This window comes from Equus caballus, unplaced genomic scaffold, assembly GCF_041296265.1.
Source record: "Equus caballus isolate H_3958 breed thoroughbred unplaced genomic scaffold, TB-T2T haplotype2-0000437, whole genome shotgun sequence".
Taxonomy (NCBI): domain Eukaryota; kingdom Metazoa; phylum Chordata; class Mammalia; order Perissodactyla; family Equidae; genus Equus; species Equus caballus.
Genome location: NW_027222394.1, coordinates 3,275,954 through 3,294,186, shown reverse-complemented (window position 1 = coordinate 3,294,186; position 18,233 = coordinate 3,275,954). Strand labels below are relative to the sequence as shown.

Below are 18,233 nucleotides of genomic sequence, written 5' to 3'. Positions count from 1 at the left end.
CCAATCAGGGAGGCCCCAGGCTGAAATTCAATACTCTCTGGAGAAGGAGAAGGGGGCAAAACTCCCTCATGAGGATGTCCTCTTCCCAGAGGGAGTGAGAAGGGCGATTACATCTCAAGAACCCACACTAGTGGCCATTGCCTGCCATCACCGGGCTCCTCCCCTGCAAGTGCCTCCTCTCTCAGGTGAGGACCTGTCCTAGAGGCCCAGCTCATGGATGTCTAGACACACACTCCAGTCCAGAGCCCTTCTGTCATGTTCCCCCAAACAAGTGATTCCTCAGGTCACTGAGGGCTGATTTCTGAGATTCTCCCCCTCACAGGGCCCAGGTCTCAGGGGCTCTGTCCCAGTTACGTTCCTCTTCTGTGTCCTGGAGCTTGGATCAGAGTTAGCCTGACTCAGAAAAGTGAACGGTTCACTCATACAAGTAGAGAATGAGCCATGTGAAATATTCTATTCAACTCATACATTAGTGAGGAGACCAGTGAATGGTAAGGATTGGTCCAAGAGAAGAGTGTAGCAAAAATCAAAGTACTTCCATTCCACCAGGAATAGGACCTCTGAAGCAAAGATTTGGAGTGTTGGAGACACGCTGCTTAATCTCTAACAAGGAAGACATCACATAAGAGGAAAAGAGTCTGTGTCTTTCAATTACTGCCACCACTGCTTGTCCTTGCTTTCAATCCATTGTCTGTTTTTCTCTAATCGAGCAGACATTCCTGGATGCTGGGGCAGGCTGCCCTGGGGACAGAGTCCACCAGGGGTGTGTGAGTCTGCCAGGGCTGCCATAACATAACACCACAGATGGGGTGGATTAACCACAGATGTGTTTTCTCACATTTCTGCAGGCTGGAAGTCCAAGATCAAGGTGACGGCAGTTTGGTTTCTCCTTGGCTTGCGCGTGGCTGCCTTCTCACTGTGTCCTCACAGGGACCTTTCTCTGTGTGCTCATCCCTGGTTTCTCTTCTTCTTCTTATAAACACACCAGCCCCACTTGTTTGGGCACCACCCTCATGACCTCATTTACCTTAATTACCTCCTTCAATGCCTTATCTCCAGGGACAGTCACATCAGGGTTAGGGTCTCAACCTAGGATTTTGAGGGACACAGTTCAGTCCATATCAGGGAGTCAGGGCAGAATCAGGGAAACAAAGTCCAGCTCTGTTTGACTCAGGCTAGTTGACTCTCCATATTATGTGCATCCACACCATTTACTGAACACCTAATTTGGGTCAGACTTGGGTGTAGGGGCTCAGGATAGTAGGTGGACAAGATAGGAAGGGTTCACATGCTCAGAGTGGTGACACTGTCTAGGGGAAGAGAGAGTACAAACAAGCAAAATATACTGTATAGGAAAGCTGTTTTGGGAGAGTAAGGAGGGGTGAGCTTGGTGGGGTGGAGATGGGAGCATTAGAGAGGTTGTCAGGGGATCAACAGTATGTGATTTGTTTATGAGGCCCAGGTGCTGCATAGAAAATGAAGGAGGAGGAGGATTGGATGTAGGTAGGGACTAGGTAGGAACTGTGGACGACACAAATGTCAGACTGTGAGTCTGGCTAACCGGTGGAGCAGGTGGGATAGAGGAATAAGTTCAGATTCCCCATGTCTTGGAGGAAGGAAGTATTGAAGGATGGTGTTGGGAAAAAGAGGAACTGAGGCTGGGCTCTTGGGAAAAGTGCGGGTGTCGGGTGATTCAATCAATTGAGACAACATGATGGCTCCATCTAGTTGAGACAGGATTATTTGAAGCTCACATTTTCAGGAGATATGATCAGCTCTGACAAATGTGTCTACTCATTAGGAAGGCCAGGCCTGTGCATCTCTAGTTTACTCTCCTCTTACATTTGATGAAAACTTCACCTGTGCCTGTTCAATTTCAGCATCTTGTTAGAGGAACAGAACACGAAGGATGAACTCAGCCCCCTCCTTCTCAATGCTGCCCCCATATTAGAAACTTTCCACTTTTTAAAAGCCAGAAAATGACCCTTTCTACCAGATTAATTAATCTGAACTTCAGGAGCGGGATTCTGTAATGGGGTCATGTTAAAATGCTTCCAGAGGTTTATTTTATGTAAAAAAGATTGATAATGCCTACTTGGCTTCTCTTCTTATTTTCTTGAGGAAGAAAATTGGCCAACAAGACAGGACAGGCTGAAGAGGCTGAGACTTGGCTCCAGATGGGACCTCAGGCCTCATATGAGGGGGCCTGCTCTCCCACTGGGCAGGGTCCAGGAGGATGGTCCACACATCCTGATCCCAGTCATCCCCTGTGGGGGCTGAAAGGCTGTGCCTGGAAGCAGGTGTTAGGATGGCGTCATTTCCCAGGCAAGCAGAGTCTAGTAGGAGAAATCAAGAAGACTCTCCTAGAAACCAAAGTGTGATGGATGCATTTCAAGAAAGACAACCCCTCAGTGCAGTGAGAAGGAGGATCTAGGCAATGCTTTACCCCAAAATCAAGAGAAGATAGTGGATGGATGGGTGTGGCTCCCCCCTGGGCACTGGACAGTTTCCTTGTTGGGCAGGGTTGGCCCTGGGTCACAGCTGATAAGGGCTGTGCTGAGACAGAAGTCTGCTTCAGGGTCCACAGCTGGTATTAGTCTGAAGGCCTGCTTCCTGGGGCTTAAATGGGCCTGTCCCCAGCCCATTTCCTGCCCACAGACCACTCTGCACAGGGCTGGAGCCAGGGCACAGGGCTGCCTCAAGATTCCCATTCAGACTGAGGGCAGCAGGCCTGCCTCCAGGGGCACTGATGAGCATTTGTCTTGTGCAGTTCCTGGATGGGCAGGACTGCTCCTGGACTGTGGCTAAGAGGGGCTGGAACTGGATCACGGGCTGCTTCAGGGCTCACAGCCAGGGACACGGTTGTCAGGCCTGCTAACTGAGGCACAGATGGGAGTGACTCCTGCTGGGTCCATTGACAAATGGTGCAGGTGACAAGAAGAAGACAAAAAAAGATGTGCCATGTTCACAGGGGTATGGCACTGATCTGGGCCTGTGGTCAGGACCCCCTGAGCATGGGCCTGCCTTCTCAAACACCACTCCTCAGCCTTGGGTTCCACCAGGATTTCACAGTCTCCTACCTGGATCCAGAAGCTCCCACAAAGGCACTTTTCTCCATTGATGGCCGCCAAATCATGGTTGCTGAGTGAGGACACGAGTGGGGGACCGCCTATTCCATCATCTTGCTGATGTCACTCGCCTGTTAAGTGATATTTAAAAATTTTAGGTAATGTATTTTGTTCTCGTATGGTTAGTCATTTTTGTGTTCAACCTAGGAAGAATTTGTCTATTGCCAGGACATGAAGATGTTACTGTATTTTTTCTAGAACTCTTATGATTTTAACTTTTATATTGATGACTATGATTCAAATCAGATTGAGTTTTTCATATGGGACGAGTCAGTGGCCAGTGGTCACTATTTCCAGACCACAGGCTTGTGATCAATTAAAGAAAAGCCAGTGACTATTTCAACAGAAAAGAATTTGATAAAATTTCAGAACTTGTTTGTGATTTTGAAACAATCTCTCAGGAAACTGGAATCAAAGGGAAGTCCCATTCCCTGACAGAAGACAGGAAATAAATAAATCATCAAAAATCATTATTCTAAGTCACTTTATGTTAGAATTTCTCTATTTAAAACAGAGATAAAACAAACGTCACACATCAGAAGAAGCGATCTGTTAGAATTGCTATGAGAGCAGCATCCTTGGTCCTGCAGAGGACGTTCTAGATTATGAGCTTCCCCACACGCAGGGACATCCTTGTCTGTCACAGTTTTTAAATTAAATGATCATGAGGAATAGTCCTCCAGGCTCTCTAATGGGTCACATTTTTACAGATCGTCATAGTAAAGTTGTTCTGGAATTCAAATGCTATAAAATCTCTTCTTACAACCCTTTATCCTAGATGTCTGACTCAGTCCAAGGATAATACTCCACCAACCAAATTGGAAATATGAAATGTTTAAATAAAAAGTAATAACATAATATACATCCACTTCTTTAGGGAATGTAAACAGGGTAAACTAATCAGAAAAACAAAATGATGATAAGAATCATAACTGCATTCTTTGTTCAGTATTTCTATGCTTAAATTTTATCTAAGAGAATATGCACAATGGGATCAGATGTAAGTGTGGAAATTTCCTAGTAAATTATTATAATAAAAACAGGTATTTGCTCATCTCAGCATGGTCAGTATCTCCAGCAGGTGATGTGTGAGCCTGGTCCTGATGGAAGGGGACAGCGGTGGGAAAGGAGGACCAGAAGTACCAAAAGGAGAAGGTGACACTGGGTTTCAGGGTTAAGCATCCTCTTAGCAAAGGGGCCCTACTTGTGCTTTTGTATAGGCTCCAGGGGAGAGGTGAGCCAAGAGGTCGGAAATAAAGATGGTCACTTATACAGAGACTTTGAATGTGACACTCAACAGCTTTACATAATCTTGACAGTGAGAGAAATTGTGTGAAACGTTTAAGCAGGGAGGTGCCTTTATCAGATAGATGCGCTTGAAATATCGCTCTAAATACAGAGTGAAGAATGGAATACAGTGGGCAAACTGTGGGATGAGGCCACACTGAGGGACTCTGCAAGGCTGGGGGAGCAGGGCTGGGCTCCTGCACGTGGTACCTGGAATGGGGCAGAGCCATGTGCAGCTGAGGGGAGGCTGGGGACAGAGCACAGAGAATCTCAGTGTCCATGTCCTGAGGGAGATGAGGGGCTCTCAGCCAGCAGGAGCAGGCTCCAGATGCCCAGAGGAATTATGCGAGTCTATGCACTGCCTCTTTCTCCTGCTGGGATCTAACTTCCATGTGAATAGGAGTTTTCCCCTCTTATGTCACTGCTGTATCTACAGAGCCCAGAAAACTGTGGCACAAAGGACAAACTCAGCAAGTGTTTACTGAAAGAGTATTTGAATTCTCCTGAATTTCAAACCTTGTTGAAGAGCAGATCTGAGGCAAAGATAATGATTTCTGCTTTCTGGACAGCTTGAGCCTGGAGTTCTGAGTCGAATTAAGAGTAGAGGTTAAGTAATAATGGTGATCTCATTGTCTATAGGACAGAAGAGAAACTCCCCCTTGACCCTGGGGACAGTGACCAGGGAGATGGACTGGGTTCCACGGCTTCACGCAGAGAAAGAGAAGGATGCGCTGGGCCTGCAGGGACTGAGGAAAAAACCATGGGGAGCAGGCGGAAGGGGGAACAAGCTCCATGAGCAAATAAACTGCAGAGTGTGGGTAAACTTGATAGAAGTCAAATAGCATTCCACTTAAGAACATGTATGATAGACATTTTTTTTTAGGATTGGCACCTGGGCTAACAACTGTTGCCAATCTTTTTTTTTTTTTCTGCCTTATTTCCCAAAACCCCCTGTACACAGTTGTATATCTTAGTTGCAGGTCCTTCTAGTTGTGGGATGTGAGACGTCGCCTCAACGTGGCCCGACGAGCTGTGCGCGCCCAGGATCCGAACACTGGGCCACCGCTGCAGAGCACGCGAACTTAACCACTCGGCCATGAAGCCGGCCCCTAATGATAGACATTTATTAACAAGATGTTAAATGTAGAGCTCATGATCCAGCACAAGATCAATGAAATTTTAATACTCAATTTTTTAACCCAAAATCCTATGAAGGACCCTAGTGGGAAAACCTGTGAAGAGAGGATGATGGGGTTGGTAAGCTGTGTGTCCATAGAAGAGATGATTCTGAACAGGGAGAGATGGATGACAGAAGCCAACAAATGAGGGTCTAAGACTTTCTCTGCCAGGTTGGACTTTACTCTAATACAAGATGGCGTGATGGGAGCTGCACAGCTCAAATATTAGGATTCATTGTGCTTCTTTGATTTCTCACTAGTACAGGCAATAGATTACCTAAAAATTGGAGTTTAAAACACAGATAAGGTTATGTGAGATTATTTGGAATTCATTGCTTTATGCACAAGTGATGGAACACTGAACATGGATGCGCTCCCTAAACCACATTAAAATGAAGGGATATGATGTTTGCAACATCTTGTCTCATGGTTAAAACACTTTAAATTCCAATTTCTGTACATTTTTCCACCTTCCATGTGCACTGCCTTATGAGAGAGTGATACAAGAGTCATTGCCTCCAATGTATGTGAATGCCATTAACAGATGATCAGACCATGGATGTGTGAATAGAGACAGTGACCTGGTGAGCTGCAGAAACCAGCTGTGCTCTCAGGGCTTTGGCCCTGGTGAGGGGTGTGTCCTGTGACCAGGAGGGGGCAGTGCAGGACAGCCCTTTGGTCCCTACAAAGCTGCTCAGCAAGGACCATTCACTCAAAGGAGCCTGGGCCTGGGGGCTGGACCCTGTGCTTACTGAAGGAGGCTGAGAAGCTCTGTCCTCTCTGGCCTGGCAGAGTCCCCTGAGCAGGGACCTTTGTGTTGTCTCGGTAGGTGCTTCCTCCCAGGGCTCTCCCAAGGGGTGAGGCCAACCTCCATCCTCCTCAGTGTGTGGTGTGAGCTGAGCTCCAGCACCAGGGCTCAGGGAGGGGCTGGGCAGTCACTGGATGGAAACCCATTTTCATGGGCAGCCCCTACTATGGCACAGGGTGGAGACCATGGGGATGTGTGCACCATGGCCTGGTCTCCCCTCCTCCTTGTGCTCCTCTCTCACTGCACAGTTGGGGACAGGCTTTGGGGACAGAGGGAAGCACCCAACATCACTTCTCCCTTGCTTAGACTTCTGAGAAATTTCCCATGATTCTTGCCCAGCAACCATGCCTGTCTGTGTCTGCAGGTTCCCTCTCCCAGCCTGTGCTGACTCAGCTGCCCTCCCTCTGCATCTCCTGGAAAAACAGCCAGACTCTCCTGGACCCTGACCTCTCGCTTCAGTGTTGACGATTACTGGATATGCTGGTACCAGAAGAAATCATGGAGACTGGGCAGAGAAAGGATCCTGTGGTGATGGAAATAAATGTCCTGTATCTTGACTGTATCAATGCTACTATCTTAATTATGGTATTGTACTATAGTTTAGAGAGATAGTACCATTCGGGGAACCAGGTAAAAGGTTGATGTAATTTCTCTGGGTTGTTTCTTACAACTTCCTGTGAATCTACAATTATCTCAAAGTAAATAGATTAGTTTTAAAAACTCAAAAGATGCAGGCAAAACCAGGGAAACAGATATGTCAGTTTGTCAGTTATGGCATGCGCCTTAGAACCCTAACGTCATAACAGCCGGTGACCTTGACAACTCCAGAATCCTCAGGCTTCAGTGCCTAGTTTACAGTGCTCTGCCAAGTGCTGTAGACGTGCTCGATAGTCAGTGCCAAGAATTGAAGAAAACGGGATGTTTTCGTCAATCAAAAAGCGCTTTCAGCTTTCAGGCGGTCGTTCAAGGCTTCACCTCCGCAGGTAGTCTTTGAATATACTACTCTTGATCGTCCAAAGGGACTAGCAGTCACAGGAAGTGTTCTGTTTTGTTTCTCCTAAAACATGGGAACTGATTCTTACCTTCAGCACTGCTTTCATGAAAAGCTACTCATGTTCACAAGGTTCAGTGCTGCTGAGTACAGAAAGCAGGCTTTACATACTCAAGGGAGACTCTTTCTTGGCTCCATGAGAGAGAATTTTCTGTAGACCTATGACAATATCTCCCTATTCATGAAAGAGTTTTTGTGTCCTGAGAAATTTAGTTGTTTTACCTTTTATGACCAAAGAGTCATAGCTTAGAGGTTATAAGCTCAACAAAATAATATCTAAGACCCTGTTGTGTTTAGAAACTTATTGATGTTTCCAGTATTATTTGCTGATCTTTGAGAATTTCCCCCCAAAACTTGAATACTGATTTAGCTACGATTGGAGTCAATTTTCCAGAATCTTCAGTTATCTAAATTTTTATGTTAACATGAAACTAAATTGTAATTACTTTTTCACAAATCTCTAGGTCACTTTATTTTATCTGTCTCAGGCCACAAATTGTCCTGGGTTTTGGATTTTTTTTTTTTTTTTTTACCTTCTTGTAATATTCTCAACCTTTGGCCTCTTGGTTCTCCCCTTCCCAACAGCTCGTGGCCATCTTTGCTTTGCTGCTGCCCCCTTCTCCCCACCTCTAAGAGTTGGCATGCTCCGGGGCATGTCCTGGAAACTGTTCTCCAGCTACCTCAACTCCCTGTGTGCCCTCATCTTTTTTAATAGCTTTCTGTAATTTGGAGACTTGAATTTGAGCTATAGAGTTCGGTTTTGGGGATCGAGGCTAATTTTTAGTGTCGTGTTAACCTTGACCTTTGGCACAAAACTCTATCAGGTATTTGATGGGTGACTGGTTGTCCTGTGGCATTTGTTGCTTTGCAGGGAAAGCTCTTCTGTTGAGGTGGACACCCACAGTGAAAATGCTACGTCATCTGAGAGTGCCGGTCGCACTCTGCTGATCCACGGCCCCGTGGAACTCAAAAGAGGGTGGAGGAGGCAGAAGCGACACCTCTTCTTGCTCAGCGATCTGTTGCTGATAACTAACACCAAGTACGTGTACACTACAGGCTCTCCTGATTACCATCAGATTGTGTTTTCACCAACCCTTACTGTGGGAAAATATTAAGTGGATTTCTTCTTTTGCTTTTGCAAATGTTTTGATCCTCCCTTTAGTCAACAAGTATCGACAGAGGTCTTGTTCTGTGCCGTGTCCCTGTAGAGAACACGATTGAGAATGTGACAGGCAGGGTCTCTCCTGCCTGGAGCTTCCGGACAGATGATAAAAATAAGAGGAGGGAAATTACACATTGAAGTTAGTGCTTCTCATAAGAGAGAGAAGAGGGTACCATGTGGAGAAGAAAATGGGACCATCCTAGAGAGGGGCTGTCTATGAAGTTCTCTCCGAGGTGGCAGCATTTAAACCAAACCTATGGGGTGAGAAGCAGCCGCATTCCTAGACTAGGTGGCTGAGCCTTCTAGAGTGAGGGACCAGCAGGACTCAGTGGGTGCAACTCAGCCCTCTGGAGGGAGGGGTTCAGGAAAGGCTGATGTGACTGGAGCCTGCAGTGTGGGGCACAATATCAGGTAAGATACTGTGGTCAGGGGTCCAGCCACACAGGGTCTCCACAGGCCACAACAAAGGTTGAAATATTATGCTGAAGCGTATTTAATTAAGCAAGTGACCATATCTGGTTTATATTTTTAGCATATTGTTCTGCCTATTGCTAGATAGCAGATTGGTGGGTAAGCAAGAGTGGACGCAGGGAGACTAGTTAGGGAGGCAGTGGTTCTGGTGAAATATGACAGGGACTCCATCTTGGGAGTGGCAGTGAGAAGAGGCAGCAGACAGATTTGGAACATATGTTGGAGACAGAACCAAATGGATGCACTTTCTTCCCAACCCTGGACACAAATGTAACCAATATCCAGCCTAGAACATGGTAATTGCTCAATTAACGTCTAACGGTAGGTGGATGCAAGGTCATCTGTTTACTTTCTTCATCTCTGTTTTCATGATTTATGAAACACCATAAAAGACAAAGAATATTTCACCAAACAAACTATCAAGAAGCTTTTTCATTACTAGAGAAAATGAAAACTCTTTTCTTGGCTGCCCTCACCACTAGCTCTCAGTTAGTTACGCCATGTCATAGGTAAGACACGCAAGTACCGACTTTGCAAAATGCTATATTTAATCTGAGCGACGTTAATAATAAGAAGCATGATTTATCAGAATTTTTTTCTGTCAGGAATTATGCTGAGGCTTTATGTACTGAATCTTGTCTGACCCTTGCAACTACCCAGTGAGATAGGCTCATTTTCCTTATCTTATGGAGGACCTTGATGCCCGGAGGTCTGCTGCCTTTCCCCAGGTCACCACCTTAGCAATTAGTGGAGTCCACGTTTGAAGCTAGGTCTGTTAATTTCAGCACACAGTCTCTTACCCAAGCTGTGGTGCTGCTGCCTCTGTTCTCTCTTTTGTCTGGATTTCACAGAACACACCACAATCAACTAGTTTCTCTCTCATCCTTGAAATCAACCTTTCCTTTGTGGTGAGGAAATGGCTACCTCACATCCTGGTGAGAAATGGAACTGAGAAACAAATGAGAAGTCTAGCTATCAAAAAAAAAATCAGAGGCCAAAATAAAGACGATAAAATATATTTAAGATGAGTGAAATTGCCTCCAGATGTAGGCTTGGAGATGACGATGTCATAAAGAGGACAGAGAGAAAAAGATTCTGTCCAGGGCTTGGCATGAGGTCCATTCAAGGCACTCTGCTCCTGATAGAGGAATGAGGCATTATTTTTAAAAGTGTAGACTAGTTACCAATCTCTTTATTTAAGCAAGGTTAGTATAGGAAACTGAAATTTCTTGGATGCATTCTTGGGACCACATGAGGAGCATCACAGATGGCTTATTTAGTTTCCCCAATAGCCCTCCAAGGCAGGTACTGTTATCATCTCCAGGCTTCAGATAGGAAGACAAAGACTGAGGAAGGCTCAGGAACTGGCCCGATGTCATACACAGGAAAATGGTGGGAGAGACTGCACTGCAGGTCTGCCTTCATCCCAAGGCCATGCTCTTCCTGTCACACCATGTTGTATTCCTCTGTGCTCAACCTGAGACACACAAAAGCAAGCAACCACAACACTCATCTCCTGCTTGTCAGGACTTTGCAGACCACTCACATTCAATTTTTAAGGGGAATACGTTCTCCTTCACTTTTCTTTTCACCTTTGTAATTATTACAGTATTTAGGAGAGTAGGAGACCTTTGTTTTCTCAGATACTGCTAACCTCTGAATGGGTCTGATAGAACCTACAGTACTCTGCTAAAAACATTTTATATTGATACAGTGTTCTTTTCTCCTAGCAAATTGCATCCATTTCAGAGCTGAATTTTTATTTTGGTTGGTCCATTATCACAGAAGATGCCCACCATCTTTCACATACTGCTTTTCAGAGAGCTCTCTGTGTCTGCTCAAGGGTTTCATAATGTGACACAATCTCTATCAATTTATTCAATAATATTCTTGTTTATGAGACTCAGTTCCTGCAAGATTACTTTTATATGCTTTCTACATCCATTGGGAATGTTGGAAAGTGTAGGTGATCTAAGGCATTTGATTTGCTTCAGAAGACCTTGATATAGAGAGAGCAGAGATTTTTGATAAGGTAACTGTCTTCATCTGGTCAGGCTACCAAAACCAAATATCATCGACTGCTTGGCTTAAACCACAGAAATGTATTTACAGAGATTCATTTATTTATTATTAGTGCTTCCAGTGGCCATCATGCCAAGCCCTGGACAGAGTCTTTTCCTCTCTGTCCTCTTTATGACATCACCATCTCCAAGGCTACAGCTGGAAGCAATTTCACTCATCTTAAATATATTTTCTTATCTTTATTTTGGCCTCTGATTTTCTTTTTGATAGCTAGACTTCTCATTTGTTTTTCAGTTCCCTGAGCATTCTGTTCCATTTCTCACCAGGTACCAAGCAGATGAGAGTTAGTCATTTCCTCACCACACAGAAAAGAAATTTATTTATTTACAGAAATTTGTCATGGTTCTGGAGACTGGAAATCTGAGATGAGGCTGTCAGCAGGGTTGGGTCCTCATGAGAGCTCCCCTCCCGGCTTGCAGATGGCCGCCTTCTCCCCATGGGCTCGCATGCCTCTCCTCAGTGTGTGCCTGTGGAGAAAGAGCTCTCTCTCTTCCTCCCAATCCTATTGGATTAGGACCCCACTCTTATGACCTCATCTAACCTTAATTACCTCCTATAAGCTTTATCTCCCAAAACTGACATATTGGCTATTAGGGCTTCAAGGTATGGATTGGAGGGTGGGGAGTGGGGTAGGAGTTGGGGACACAATTCAGTCCATAGCAGGAAGCAAGCAGTACTCAATGCTGCCACCTTGTACAAGAGTTTACCACAGCTTTTAGAAAGCTGGCTACTAGATCATTTCCATAGTAAACATTTGGGGACATTCGTGATTACTGTTCATATGAGAAAATTTATTTATTTTTTTCCTACCAAGAAATAACAACTTCAATGAAATAGCCACCTGCAACAAGTCGCTTTTTTCCTTTCTGTCATGCCTCACTCTCAGATGGAGGATTGTGTTATGTCCTGGATCGATCTGTTCAAGTTAATCACCTGAGTTTAGTGCCTGCTTTTTCTACTCAGGGAAGGGGGTGGAGTGACTTAGGTTCCGTTTTTCCTCAGTGTGTCTTGAGGCTTCAGTTGGAAACTCTTTCTTCTCCAGGTTGATGCTACAGAAACCAACACAAAGGGAGTAAATAGTTGACTGACTGCTGCATATATGTTAGTCAGACTAAATGAACTTTAGTTTGTGTGTAATAATAAAGGGGATTTATATGTCCTTTCTTCATGAGGAAATTATATTTCTCCCGTTGTGCTGGATGTTAATAACAGTCAGTGGAAATTATTTGGAGATTTTTTTCATACTACATTAGAAACTTTGGTTCTCAAGAATTAAAGTCAGATGGGAACTTTGTTAACATTTTTGATATTCATTAGAATGCTAAATAAGAGGTTATTTTTCAAATGAAATTATGACTTGTTTTTTTAAACAGCATCTACTTCATAAGATACTAATACTCGTAGAGGCCCATGGAGAACGTACAGAAAGGAAGAGACTGTACTTACTTAGCTCACACCCCCCTCAGACATCTCTGTCCTCATATTTAGTTATTAAAGAATATATAAACAACGAAATCCAATTTTGTTTAGGTCAAAAGATGAAGATGACTATTAGCTTATTATCAGTGGCATTACAAAGATTCTTGCAGAAGATACCATGACCCCTACTCCCAGCATCTAAGGGAACACCTGTGCCTTAGAATGAGGGGAATCTCCCTAGAATCTGTGACTTTCCACAGTTCACCGGGGCTCACGCTCCCTTGTCCAAGTTGAGGTAGAAGAAAGCAAGAGGGATACCATCATCTTAGCAGACCGATAGCAAGGGCCCATGCCATAGAAATAAAAACTGCCTTTTTCCTCCTGCTCCCTTTGAGCCAGTTTCCATAAGGTTCATCCCTTCTCGTTTCTACTGACATAATCTGAAGAGTCAGACACTGAGAGCAGAGAAATGCGGTGAGATCTCAGGAGAATCCACTGTAGTACAAGCCTTTGCTGTAATACATTTTCAGTATTTCCAGGCTAGCATTTAGCTTTGTTGATAGAATGTCAGGAGATTGATCCTCTCACTCTCAAATGAGAGAACAATACCGTCAGAAAGCCTGATGGCTCTGGGGGGAGAAAGGAGGCTGGAGGTAGGAACGATGAGGAGGGCACTACATGGAACTGTCCAGGTCAGCACTCATGGAGGCCGAGTGCTTGTGAGCATAGGCTCATGACTTAGGCTGTCTGGCTTCAAAGCCCATCTCTTGCTTTTGGCAATTTTCTTAATCTCTCTGTGAGTTTCCTCATCTATAAAATGGAGCTAATAGATATAGTGGATTGAGGATTAAGTGAAGTAATCTTTGTAAAATATGTAGAATAGTGCTTGGCATGTGGTGGGAGCTCAATAAATGTTATAGGAGACTGAAAACCATACTCTGGGCTTTTGACAACTCCGTGGTTTGGTTTCAAGGAAGTGGATAATCTTGGGACTTCATGGAACTTTGGAGAGAATTAAAGAAACGACTCTTTCAGGTGCACATATTTGGAATTTTCCACACAGTACCTTAGGTGTCTCCACACATGGACATCTACATGACAAAACTTTTAAAATCTGTAAAAACAAGTAGACACGTGTCTCTCCTATCGGCAGTAGGCTATTTTTAGCTTCATAATGCTTTTAGAGTTACGATCTAGAACAATTATTTTATCTGAGAATTGATTGTGTTTCACACAAATCTTCAAATACATCAACATAGGGTAAAAATGTGAAATAAATGTCTAAGAAGCCACCTGTGTCACAAGGCGTATTTGCATCCACTGTACCCTAACGTTTGAATCTAGGTCATCCTTCAGGTAGGCTTCCTGCAGAATTATTTTCGTTTCATAAATCCCATCAAAGCCTTTTTGCTTTAACTGTTCCATGAGTCAGCAGAGTCTTAGGGGTTTTTGAACCTGAGGTGTCTTGGATCTCATTTTAGCTTTAGCGTTTCCACATGTGGTTCTGAATAGGAGGCAATTCCGAAGTGGCGTGCCCGTGTTCCCTAGGCATCCTTCAGAGGACTTGTACCGTCTAAATCTCAGGCTCGCCTGAGTGTTAAATTTGTGAGTTAACCGAGAGATATAGTGGTTTCCATGTCAGAGGTCAAAGGAGATTAGGCAGAAACTGTCGGAAAACCATTTCATTGCTGACAAAGTCGATCACTTTCCAATTCCTCAGAGATAAATGGGAAATATCTCCATGACTCACATGTAAGACCTCCTGGGCACTGATGTGGGACCAATCGATTAATTGGTTGAATTTTGAGCTCAGTCCACGCGCTAACAGTTTTTCAGTTTGATCCGGAACCTGGTAGAAAATGATATGAATGAAATCTTAATAAAGGAAATTTAAAATAACCTATGCTTAAACGCTAGAAAATCTTTTAAAAAATTAAGGCTGAAAATGTATTTTAAATCCCTCTGATCCAAGCTTATTGCTGTTTTAGTCTGATTCTCAAGAAAAAAGTTGTATAATTATCTTTATAAATCATGTATCATGTATCTTTCTTCAGCTACTCAAAGGCTTTTTAAAGTAAGCAAGACATGAACAAATAATAAATTAATTATAGTAATAATAAATCATTAAGTAAATAAAATGATATATGTGACTATAATAACAAATATAACAATAATAAATGAATAATAAATGAATTAATGGTTCTCTAAAAAAGCTCTAAAATGTAGAGTATGGTCCATACTCAATCCTCAACATGCAGAAAAATGGCTATTTGCTGCCATTGTGTTTTCAGGGCCTTCCTGGGCCAGGCGTCACTCAGCACACACTTTGTAAAGACCCATCCAACCCCTGACTGTGCGGAGCACAGAGGGTCACAGAGCTAAAGGAGGCACGTTGCACCCCGAGGCAGTGAGAATTGGCATCTTACCATGAGCACAGCTGTTCCCATAACATTTAAGAAACAAACTAACAGAGGTCTTGTTTGGTTATCTTTCTAGTTACAAAAAAAACTTTAAAATAAAAAATAAAGTACCCCTGAACACCATATGGATTGCCAACTGTTTGGACAAATTTGGAGAAGTGGACACCTCTGCCAAGAGGTCCTTTGTCTTGGGCTGGCCCACAGTGAACTTTGTGGCCACCTTCAGGTAAGACCTACAGCTTTTGTATTCAATGACTCCTTTTCTGACCTCTCATAATGACACTTGTATGTACTTTCCCCCAAAAGGTTTTTATGTGCAAATTGATCATGAACAATGGGAACTATTGGAGTAATTTCCTTTCCTTTTTGGATGAGTGCTTTTTCAAATGGGCTCTAGGAGCTACTTGGGGAGGTGGATGTTCAGGGTACATGGAGTAAGGTTTAAGGCCCCTCTCAACATCCTGCCCCTAATCCCCAGTGAGTAGCTGTGTTTTTAAATCACTGGAATATCTTCCGTGAGCAAGTACTATTAAATAGTCCAAGTCAGTTTGAAAAATTGCTTTTATACTCTCAAATTCATTCCCTTAAAAATAGTATTTAATTATACAAATAAAATTAATCATGTCATCAAATACTGGGTTGCCTGAATTGCTGTGTACATATTGTCTTATTTGGTGTCTATAGAGAGGTGACAATTCAAGACAAAGGTATGGTCCCAGAGTACAAGTTAGTGTTCCGAGACATGTTCTAAGACTGGCACGAGGATGGGGAATGTGGTCCCCCGACCCTGGATATCCTGAGTCTACACTTCTGGGTTCACAGGGGTCCTTTTTTATATTTGAATAGCACTGCCAGCTGCAGGAACGCTCTGAGGTATAATTAACCCTTTTCCTGTTCTGGAAACTGAAACTCAGAGTGGTTAATTGATTTGCCCGTGATGATTTGCCCGTGATCACATAGCTTGCCTCACATAGTTGCAATTATGTGTTTAGATTCCACACCAACTGCTCTCCCACTTTACGATCTATTTCCCATCGCTGTAACACTGCTTGGAAAACAGCAGGGCCCATCAAATGCCCAACGATGAGGAGAGCACAACTGACACGCACATCCACGTCAGTGATAAACGGCTGCTGCTATTTTCATCTGCAATGGCAGTTCTAATATCTTAGTATAAGTATTTTATGTAGTTAATTTTTTCTCCCTTTTTTTAAATTGCAGTTCTTCAGAACTAAAGGAAAAATGGCACTCTTCCCTTCAAAGGTATTTTTTCAGTATACATATTCTAAATCTTTGATCCACAATAAAAGATTGCAGATCTCTTCATGGCAGCACCCTCAAACTATTCTCCCTCTCTCTAGTAGAAGCTGTGTGAGCATCCTCAAATAACTCCTTGTTTAGATTTACCCGGCTGCTACTGCAAAAATGTCCTCTCACTTACATGCATGTTTTGCTTATTTTTGAGGAAGTTCTGCTTGTCACTCTCATCTTCCCCTTCTCTCCAACCTAATGATTGGATCCAATGTTACTCTGAAAACACATGCTCAATTTCCCTAAGTGCAGGTTACTCTACTGAGTGATTCTCAAAGCAGCTGCTACTTCCTACCCTTGAACCCAGGAAGGTGCTGGGCTCTCCAATCAGGCAGGAAAGCTCTGAGGACTGGATCTACTGCCAAATCTCACACGACAGGGGCAACCTGTTATTTTCTGGGTCATGTCTTACTTTCATGAAGTATTTTTGCATATTCTTCCAACTCATAATTTGGTTTTGCCGAGTCTATTTATATGCTTTCAAAAATAACCAAGTAGACTGAAAATATTAGCAGTATAGATTATTTGAAAAGAAGCTAATAGCTAATCCATCCTACTCTATTTTGGGTTATTATTGAATGTGATTAGGTGCATCAATCTAGCCAAAGAGAAGGACCAGCCAGAGAGCATTCCCCTCAAAATCGTCACTGAGGACATTAAGAACTGTGTCTGTGTGAGTATTTTTAAGATCAAAAATTAAATTAAATTCCAAGTTCTTTATTTGGGCAGAATGAAAGAGAAAGGCATAGACATAGACAGAGAGAGATGGAGGTAGAAACAGAGAGAGAGAGAGAGAAAGGGAGAGAGAAGGAAAGAAAAACAGGAAGGGGAGATGAGGGGGAGGGAGGGAGAAAGGAAGAGAGGGGAAGAGAAAGAGAGAATTTAGAAGGTACCAAGTGGAAAACTGTATTTTCCTGTATCCATACTGTGACATAAAACGTGAATCCCAGGTGATATGAAGCAAGAGGAATCTATGATGGCTTCAGTGCTTAAGCATGAAAAGAATATTGCATGGTAAACATTCCTAATGTTTCTCTGGATCCTGCTAATGGTAATTATAGTGGCTTGTTGTAATAAAGTGATTTTCACAACCAGGTATTTCCTATTAGAATGAAACATTTTTTCCAATTGTTGCTACATGCAGAGTGGCCTGGGTTGTTTCCACAGTTTTTTTCTTCCTAGGATGTTTTATTTAGAATAATTGTAAAGTTACAGAAAAGTTGCAAAAATACAAAAGGTATAAAGAACACCCATATACCCTTTAGCTAGATTCACCTATTTGGTTAACATTTTACTCCATTTGCTTTATCATTTATTTTGTTGTCTCTCTCTCCTTCTCCATATTGTGTATGAAGATACCTATTTTTGAGGGTCACACATACGTCGCGGTCCTTTATCCTTAAACACTTGGGTATGTCCTAAGCATAAGGGTATTCCCTTCTATAACACCATACAGTTATCGCCTTTAGTCCATTGAACATTGGTGTGATACTTGAAGCTACCATTCATGTTCCCATTTTGCCGGCTGGCCTCAGTAATGTCCCTCTTCTAGGAGAGAATCTACTGGAGGGTCAGGTATTAAAAATGCGGAGAAGTTTTGAAAAGTCTTTCATTCTGAGGAATGTCAGCACTAATTGAACTGAAAAGGTTGAGACTTTTAAGAGATCAGTATATTTCTACCTTATTTTGTTGATGCCACTGGGGAAAAAAACCATTCACCTCAGTTGTTTCTATAGAATTTGATCTCTGAAACTGTAGTGCAGGAGCTAAGACATTGACCCTGAGGAGCAAATATTCTGGGTGTTTTTCATATCACTTTGTTCTGTTATCTGTTACGGGAGCTCTCGATCACACACGATAGTATGTGAAGGTGGAAAAAGAGGCAGTTTAAGACAGTTATTTCCTGGCCAGTAGGA

General features: G+C 43.2%; 1 protein-coding gene across 4 annotated transcripts in view; it reads left to right on the top strand.

Annotated features, from left to right (window-relative positions):
- LOC138923017 (rho GTPase-activating protein 20-like) overlaps positions 1 to 18,233 on the top strand; it is a 93,065-nt gene that overhangs the window by 40,847 nt on the left and 33,985 nt on the right. For 3 of the 4 annotated variants that reach the window (XM_070259542.1, XM_070259543.1, XM_070259544.1), the window contains exons 3-7: positions 6,766 to 7,384; positions 8,324 to 8,491; positions 15,083 to 15,232; positions 16,228 to 16,269; positions 16,906 to 16,990. In XM_070259542.1, coding sequence (XP_070115643.1) covers positions 7,320 to 7,384; positions 8,324 to 8,491; positions 15,083 to 15,232; positions 16,228 to 16,269; positions 16,906 to 16,990 — 510 coding nt within the window. In that variant the 5' untranslated portion in view covers positions 6,766 to 7,319. Of the gene's footprint in view, positions 1 to 6,765; positions 7,385 to 8,323; positions 8,492 to 15,082; positions 15,233 to 16,227; positions 16,270 to 16,905; positions 16,991 to 18,233 lie in introns of those variants that run through there. The other variant, XM_070259545.1, reaches the window with a different exon arrangement.